General features: G+C 39.6%; 2 protein-coding genes across 2 annotated transcripts in view; one reads left to right on the forward strand and one right to left on the reverse strand.

Annotated features, from left to right (window-relative positions):
- LOC102439141 (cytochrome P450 2J2) overlaps window positions 1–2,419 on the reverse strand; it is a 25,481-nt gene extending 23,062 nt beyond the window's left edge. The window contains exons 1-2 of the mRNA XM_006096115.3: window positions 2,129–2,419; window positions 288–450 (exon numbers count right to left, since the gene is read on the reverse strand). Coding sequence (XP_006096177.1) covers window positions 288–450; window positions 2,129–2,326 — 361 coding nt within the window. The 5' untranslated portion in view covers window positions 2,327–2,419. The remainder of the gene's footprint in view (window positions 1–287; window positions 451–2,128) is intronic.
- HOOK1 (hook microtubule tethering protein 1) overlaps window positions 1–5,265 on the forward strand; it is a 98,179-nt gene extending 92,914 nt beyond the window's left edge. Inside the window, exons 22-23 of the mRNA XM_023759962.1 lie at window positions 1,367–1,405; window positions 5,155–5,265. Of these exons, the coding sequence (XP_023615730.1) occupies window positions 1,367–1,405; window positions 5,155–5,238 (123 nt within the window). The 3' untranslated portion in view covers window positions 5,239–5,265. The remainder of the gene's footprint in view (window positions 1–1,366; window positions 1,406–5,154) is intronic.
- Window positions 5,266–8,564: the final 3,299 nt, after the last annotated feature.

An 8,564-nucleotide genomic window follows, 5' to 3' on the forward strand; every position in this document is an offset into this window, starting at 1 on the left:
ATGATAATCCAGTTTTTTTGTGCCATGGAGGCCATTTACCCAATATGCTATTCCATACATAACCCCATACTGTATGCTTTATGAATCAATAAAAAATTTACAATTTTTAATTATAAACCTGTGTTTTCTATCAAAATTACTTCTTGCGTGAATTTTGGGATACCCTTTAGGAGTTCTATAAAGGGCTTGGTCTCTGGGCAGTGCTGGAGAATTACAGTCACAGAAGCACGGCTAACAGCCTTAAAAATATTAAGACATCCACATCCAACATTGGTCAAGAAGCTTACCATTTGTCTTAAAGATCCGTTTTCGAACAGGGGACATGGGACGGTCCAAAATGTTGTGACCCTGGTGGACAAGGGCTTCTTTGATTAAGGGCAATCCAGTTACCACAACTGAAGACCAGGCACCAAACTCCATGCTAAAAAGGTTCCCGTATTTCTTCACATACTGAAAAGTAAACAGTCACAGTTGAGCATGCATATCTCTGTGTCCAGGAAAGAAGGAGTGTGGAGCTGGGGGCTGTATGGAGGGCCTGGGTGTATGCCCTGATTCCTCTCCTCCTCCTCTCAACCAGGCCTGGGTGCAAGTCACTACTGAGCATAGACATATCTTATAAAACACTCATTCAGAGTGAGCCGATAAGAACTGAGTGAGCATCTAGCCTTGTCCTGAAGTGAGTTATGAAGATATCGCTTCAATAAAATAAACAAGGTCTCTAACCTCACGCATCTTAGAGTCTAGTAAAGGGAGAGAATTCAGTACACGTGACTAACCAGGATGGCTGAGACCCATGTAGTGCACATCTGGTGTAGCAAGCACGGACTTTTTTATCCTTTTCATTTTTAAATGTATGTTTTGTTGTTGACAAGCGTGGACTGTTCAGTAAATCATATCATTTACGCCAAAGAGAACGCTTCCTTTCTCAACACGTGTGAGAAGACAGAAAGTTCCTTATCCGGCTGGGGCCCGGTGTGAGAAAAGCCCTTCGGCTCTGGGGCTGTGTGTGAACCTTAGCTCTCTGGTCACCAGCTCTGGGCTCCTGAGGAAACGGTCTCACTTTTTGGAGCCTCTGCGCCCCAGCTATAAAATCGAGAAAACAATCCCTCCCTCCAAGGGTGCTGTGAGGGAGAAGGAGGGCGCGTGGCCACTGGGGTCCTGGAGGAATGAAGGCGCTCTGTGTACAGAAAGACCTGGTGTGCGCTCCTGGCGATGGAGAGGACCGGAGTGCGGGGATGTGCCTGAGGATGGCACCACTGGTCACAGCGGCCACGCTCACTGGGTACCATGGTGAGCACCTTTCCCGTCTTATCTTATTTAATCTCACAAGTGCTCCAGGGCAGTAATGAATTTCCCTGTCTTTCAGAAAAGGAAAATGACTTGGAGCCGAAGGAATGCAGCCAAGGTGAGGAAGCTATAGAGTGGGGGAGGGAATTTTCCAGGCATTGTGTAAGATTCCAGGACAAGACCCAGAGCTGGCTCCAGGGCCTTCGAGTTTACTGGCGACCTCAGAGTGTAGTGAGGACCTCAGGGTGTAGTGGGGACCTCAGAGTGTAGTGGGGACCTCGGTGTAGTGGGGACCTCAGGGTGTAGTGGGAGCAGAGAGTGAAAGTGAGAAGTTGGCAAAATGAGTGAAGGGGTCAAAGGTACAAACTTGCAGCTATAAAGTAGTAAGTCCCGGGGATGAAAAGCACAGCATCCTGACTATAGGTAATAACGCTCTATTGCATATTTGAAAGTTGCTGTGAGTACATCTTAAAGTTCACATCACAAGAAAAAATTTTGTAACTATGCGTGGTGACAGATACTAACGAGACTTATTGTGGTGATCATTCCCAGATGTATACAAATATGGAATCATTATGTTGTACACCTGAAACTAATACAATGTTCTATGTCAATTATACCATAGTTTTTAAAAAATGTGGTGTAATGACAGAATACTACATAGCTATTAAAGTGAATGAACTAAAGCCTCGTGTATGCGAACTTCTAAGGCCTACTCTCTTAGCAACTTCCAAATATGCAGTACACATTAGTTACTATAGTTAGGTGCCCTGGGTCCCCGCCATGGTCCTGCCCTCAGGTCAGGGTCAGGACTCCACCCAGCACCTGTGCCGGTTCCTACCTTCTGAACGGACAGGTGCGGCTGCTTATAGTCCAGTTGGAAGAAGTTCCCAAGGAGGGGCAGCCGCGCGGGCCCGGGCGGGTAGTTCTTTGGGAGCCGGTTTTTGAAGAAGTGGGCAAGGAGCAGGAAGACGACCGCACCCAGCAGGAGAGAGCTGGGGTGGAGCACCCTCCAGACCGCCGCCGCCAGGGAGCCCATCGCGGGGAGCCTGGCTCTGAGGTCTGCTGGCTCCAAGGCGCTCGGAGCAGGTGACCAGGTGACGTCCCACCCGTCGCTGTCGCAGCAATCCCAGCCCTGCAACCCTCCCGCCCGCCCCCACTCAGCCGCGCCCCTACTCTGCCGGCCCCGCCCTCTGAACTTTGTCCCCGCAGTGCGCCCGCCCCGACCCCAGCCGCGCCCCCGCTTCTCCCTGCGTCCCTCCCCGCTCTCACCCTGCCCAGACGGCCCGGCCAGATGCCAGGCGCTGGATCTCCAGGGAGAACCCGCGTAGATCTTGGAAAGTCTTTCTCTGAGACTGTCAGGGCTCTCGGGTTTATGGATTCAATACAATTCAGAGAACGTCACAGACTTTGAGTCTCCGTGTTTTTCTTTCTTTTTTTTTTATCCTCACCCGAGAACAAGGGAGGACATGCTGAGAGAGAGAGAGAGAAAGAGAGAGAGAGAGAGAGAGAGAGAGAGAGAGAGAGAGAGAGAGAGATGCATCTATTGGCTGCCTCGCTTAAGGTGCCTCAACCTGAGAACGAACCCAAAACCCAGGTTTGTGCCCTGACTGGGAATCGAACTGGCAACCTTTCGGAGCACAGGACGCTGCTCAGCCAATTGAGCCACTCCCTGGCTGTTTATCAGTCACCATCAGGTTCTCACCCAAGGATCAGGCATATGAATCCTGCCTGGTAACCAGTCAAGCCAGCAGAAGCACCTGATATTTCCTGGGCACTTACTATATGCCAGGCAGCACGCTTGCCTCTACAGACATTGCTTCCTTCTGACGAAATTAGGTTGATGCGCTTCTCAGTCCCATCTTGCATCAAGGAAATAGACAGAAGTACCACATATGTGGTGAATAAATGAATCCGCTGGTTTGCAAAACATCCATAGGGAGGTCCTATATTTGTAACTCTTTTGAAGATTAAAAAGCATTACATCAAAGCTCCTAGCTGGGGTATATACTGGAAACTGATATAATAAAGTACGTCAACTGTAATTGGAAAAAAAAGGATTTAAAAAATAAAAATAAAAGTCTTAGAAACAAACAACAAAAAGCTCCTAGCACTGACCCTTGGATAGGTGATAACACTGAAGCCAGGTCTCTTTCCAAAGTCCAGAGGGAGAGACCAGGCAGCTTTGCTTTTATGCTTCTAGTAGCCATCTTCTTGTTCACAGCAGTTGTCATGCATCCGTGAAGTGTTGTGACTGTTTACATAACTGTTATTTTAAAAGAATTATTGTAGAACTGCTTTTAAAACCCCCCCAGCATTATGTGTTTGAGATCTTTACAGGTTGATACCTGAGGCTTTATAGTTCATTCATTTTAACAGCTATGTTTTATTCTGTCATTATACCACAGTTTTTAAATTGAGGTATAACTGACATAGGACATTATATTGGTTTCAGGTGTACAACATAATGATTCCATATTTGTATACATTTGGGGAATGATGACCACAATAAGTCTATTTAGTTACAAAATCTTTTCTTGTGATTTGAACTTTTAAGATCTACTTAGCAACTATCAAATATACAATGCAGTGTTATTAGTGATAGTCATGGTGCTGTACTTTACATCGCCAGGACTTATTTATTTTGTAACTGCAAGTTTGTACCTTTTGACCCCTTCACTTATTTTGCCAACCTTCCACCTCCTGCCACTAGGAACCACCAATCAGTTCACTGTATGTGTGAGACTGTTTTTTATTTTTAAAGACTCTACACATGAGATCACATTATTTGCCTTTCTCTCTGTCTGGCGTATTTCACTTAGCATAATGCTCTTGAGGTACACCCATATTGTTTTTCACAAATGGCAAGATTTCATTCTTTTTTATGGCTGAATAATATTCCATTATATGTAGTTTCTTTATTCACTTATTCACCAATGGACATTTAGGCTGTTTCCATTTCTTGGTTATTGTAATAATGCTGCAAAGAACATGGGGGTACATATGTCTTTTCAAGTTAATGCTTTTATTTTCTTCAAATAAATACCCAGAAATGGAATTGCTGGGTCATATGCTAGTTCTATTTTTACACCACAGTTTATTTACCCATTTTCATGCCAATGAAAATTTATATTAGTTATCTCCCTCCTTCCATTTACAGTTTTTTTAAAAATATAGTACAGCATTAAAATAGTACTGAAGGTGGAAGGTTGTGCCGTGGACTTGGATGGATGATGTCACGTTTAAGATAGATGATCTCTGTTGACTTCTCTTAGACTTTGCATAAACGAAGTGCTAGACTTTACCTGAAAGCTGAAAACAGTAATGGTTTACATAGATTGGTAACAAACTTATTTAAACTTCTGTAAGAAGAAAAACCGAGATCACTTATTGGAAAACAAAGATGAAGCCTCACCTTCCAATGTGCTTTCTCATCAGCTCTTTCTGAAGTCAGATTTTAAAGCGACTGGCAGTGTTTCTCATACTGAATGCTCTCAGTAGTCTATGACAAGTACAAAGGGAAAGGAACACCTTTTTTTTTTTTTTTTTACTCTAAGAGCTTATTATGATCAGTGCAAGCTTCCCTAGTTGAATATTATTCCCTTCTTCCTCCATGAAGTCAAAATACAAATCAGCACAGGTATTTTGTTCCTAAAATTTTAACATGTAATATGACTTTTTAGAAGTATTTTGTAGAAAATTGTGTATATATTGTATATGTACCCCAGGTTCAAGGTAGTGGCTTTGATTGATAGTCTAAAGAAAAGTGAATAATGCCAAAATTAATATACTTAGTTATAACCATAATGAGATGACTACAGGGTTTGATCTTCAGTGTCATTTATCATTTTATACTTTTCCCCTTAGGTTCTCTATCTTCTATTAACCAATTCTCCAAATCATCGAGTTCCTCTAAAAACAAACAAACAAACAAAAAAGGGGGAAAGATAAAGGAGAAAGCGTTACATATTTTGTTGGTCAAATGACATCCATGGAAACATGTAAAACAACTAAGTGGAATATTAATTGCACAGTAAGAAATTATCATATTAGTCCTTTCATTGGTCCTTACACCACATGAATTCCTGAATAAATTGGTACTCCACTAATAAGTTAATCATTAATTGTGGTTACAACTATTAAGTAATTTTTTCAGCATTAATTAAAATTTTGGTGTGAAATCTGTCTATCCAGAGAAGTAATGCTGTACAAATGTTAACAAATAATTTAGTGATTTTTCGATATTAAATTATATGTTAAGTATTTAAAGTGAATTTGAGATGAAAAGTTAGGCATATTTTATAAACAACAATGATAATTTATTAACTTGAAAATGTTTTCTTTTAGGAATTAGAATAATTTGATATTTTTATTTCTATTAGTTGTCGTGTATTTTCTTCCACCACATAAACACATTCTTTGGCAATTAGAAGGCACAAGTGTTTTTTGAATGCTTTTAAGAATTTAGTTCAAAAATTTATTGATGTTATATATTATTTTTACTAAAAAATAACTTGGCCCATCATATCTCTTATGTGTGCTAAGGATTTTTTTCTTAATCTGAAAGTCAAAAGAATTCCTGTAATAATTATAATACACTTATTCCTATAATAACTATACAGTTAAAAAATTTCGGCCCAGCCAGTGTGCTCAGTGGTTAGTGTTGACCTATGAACCAGGAGGATGCTGGTTTGATTCCTGGTCAGGGCACATGCCTGGGTTTAGGGCTTAAGCCCAGGTGGGGGGGCGGGATGCAGGAGGCAGCCAAATGATGTTTCTCATTGATGTTTCTCTCTCTCTATCCCTCCCCTTTCCTCTCTCTAGAATCAATAAAAGTGTATTTTAAAAATAGTTTGGGGAACTCTAATTATATATCTCAAATGCCTTGAAAATTTGAAGGGTACTGTAAACTAGCATATTTTAGAATATTCAAGAAAATACTTTTAATACCAGTCTTTATTTTATTTTTATTTTTTTAATATAGAATAATTTATTTTTTTTTGTTTTTGTTTTTTTTTACTTTAAATTCTTTATTGTTTAAAGTATTACATATGTCTCCTTTCCCTCCCCTGTTGACCTCTCCCCAGCCGCTCCCAACCCCCAGCCCATGCCCTCATCCCCCTACTATCTGTGTCCATTGGTTATGCTTTTATGCATGCATACAAGTAATACCAGCCTTTTAGATTTCATAAAGATTTTGGTAAGAAATAATAGTAAATACTTTCAGTATTGACAAAACTCTGAAAATGACATTTCTATGAAACACAAAATACACAATATTAAAAATAGAGTCCAGAATTTAGCATTGGGTATTTTGAATTTATATTGTAATATTGAAATTGCAAGTATAGCATTTTAATACCATATTTTTATCAAAGTCAATCCTAAATTACTGAGCTTTAAGAAATGTTAAGGAGGAGTAAAGATTTCCTCAAATGAAAATTGAGGGAATATGTTACAGTAGATCTGCCTTACAAGAAATGTTAAAAGAAGTTCTTCAGAAAGAAAAAAAATATATAGGTCAGGAAATTCACATCTCCATAAAGGAAGGAAGATCATTAGAGAAATTAATGGATGTAAAATAAATCTTTTATTTTCCTTTTCTTAATTGATGTGATAGATAACAGTTTGTTCAAAATAAAAATAGTAACAATTTTTCAGTGATTTGAGTTTACTAGAGGCCCGGTGCACAAAAATTCGTGCAAGGGTAGGCTTTCCTTCCCCTGGCTGCTGGCATAGGCTTCCCTCTGGCACCTGGAACCGGGCTTCCCTCCTCCGGCTGCCTGCAGACACCCGGGACTCGGGCTGGCTTCTCTCGGGCTGCCCACAGGCACCTGGGACCTGGGCTGGCTTCCCTCCACCCCGGCTTTGGCAGGAAGGATGTCCGGAAGACCTCTGGTCTAATTAGCATATTACCCTTTTATTATTATAGATAGATAAGTTATATGATTGTTGCAATGTTATAAGGGACAGAGGAAGGAATTATGAAAATTTACATGGTACTGGCACAACTGATGAAGCAGTGTAGTATTATTTGAAAGTATATTTGAATCCATTGGAAATGTATATTATAAACTATAGGGCAACCACTTAACAAGTTTAGAAAAATAAATATAATTTATATGCCAAAACAGAAGAGAAAATGAAATTATATAAAATGCTCAATTAAGGCAGAAAAAGAGGGAAAGAAAAAACAAACAAACACCAAGAGCAAAGCATAGAAGACAGTAATGAATATGATAGACAATAATCTGTATAAATAATCACTTTAAATGCTAATGGTCTAAATACACTAATTAAAAGATAGAGTCTGTCAGAATGGATAAAAAAATAAGACCTCTTTCAGATTGCTCATTTTTAGTGTATAGAAATACAACTAGTTTGTAAGTTGATTTTTGCATTCTTCCTGAACTTTGCTTTATTCATTTATTAGTTCTAACAGTTTGTGTGTGTGTGAAATCTTTAGTGTTTTCTATGTAGATGTCATCTGTAAAAATCATTTTAGTTCAGCATCAAAAAGAATAAATTATTTAGGAGTAAACTTACTCAAGGAGGCAAAAGCATTATACACTGAAAACTATAAAATATTGTTGAAAGAAATAAAAGAAGACACAAATAAATGGAAAGACATTTTCCATTCATGGATTAGAGGACTTAATATTGGTAAAATGACCATAGTACTTAAAGTGATTCAACATAATCTCTAACAAGATTCAAATGGCATTTTTTACAGAGATAGAAAATCTATAATCATAAAAGTGTAATATGCTAATTAGACCGGATATCCTTCTGGACAACCTTCTGGATGAAGCTGGGGCTGCGAGGGAAGTCCGGGTCCCGGGTGCCAGAGAGAAGCCAGTGCCAGCAGCTGGTGGAAGGAAGGCCTACTCTTGCATGAGTTTCATGCATCAGGCCTCTAGTATAATCATAAAATTCACATGGAAACACAAAGGACCCTGAATAACCAAAACAATCTTGAGAAAGAAGGGCAATGCTGGAAGCCTCCCACATCCTGACTTCAAAACATATTTCAAAGCTACCATAATCAAAACAGTATGGTACTGGCATGTAAACAGAAATACAGACTGATGAAATATAATAGGAAGCCCAGCAATAAATCTATGCATATATGGTCATATGATCTTCAACAAGGGTGCCAATTTTACAAAATGGGGAAGGAATAGTCCCTGCAACAAATGGTGTTTGGTAAAATGAATAGCCACACACAAAAGAATGAAATTGTACCCTTATCTTATACCATATACAAAAATAAACTC

Source organism: Myotis lucifugus, unplaced genomic scaffold, assembly GCF_000147115.1.
Source record: "Myotis lucifugus unplaced genomic scaffold, Myoluc2.0 scaffold_168, whole genome shotgun sequence".
NCBI lineage: Eukaryota > Metazoa > Chordata > Mammalia > Chiroptera > Vespertilionidae > Myotis > Myotis lucifugus.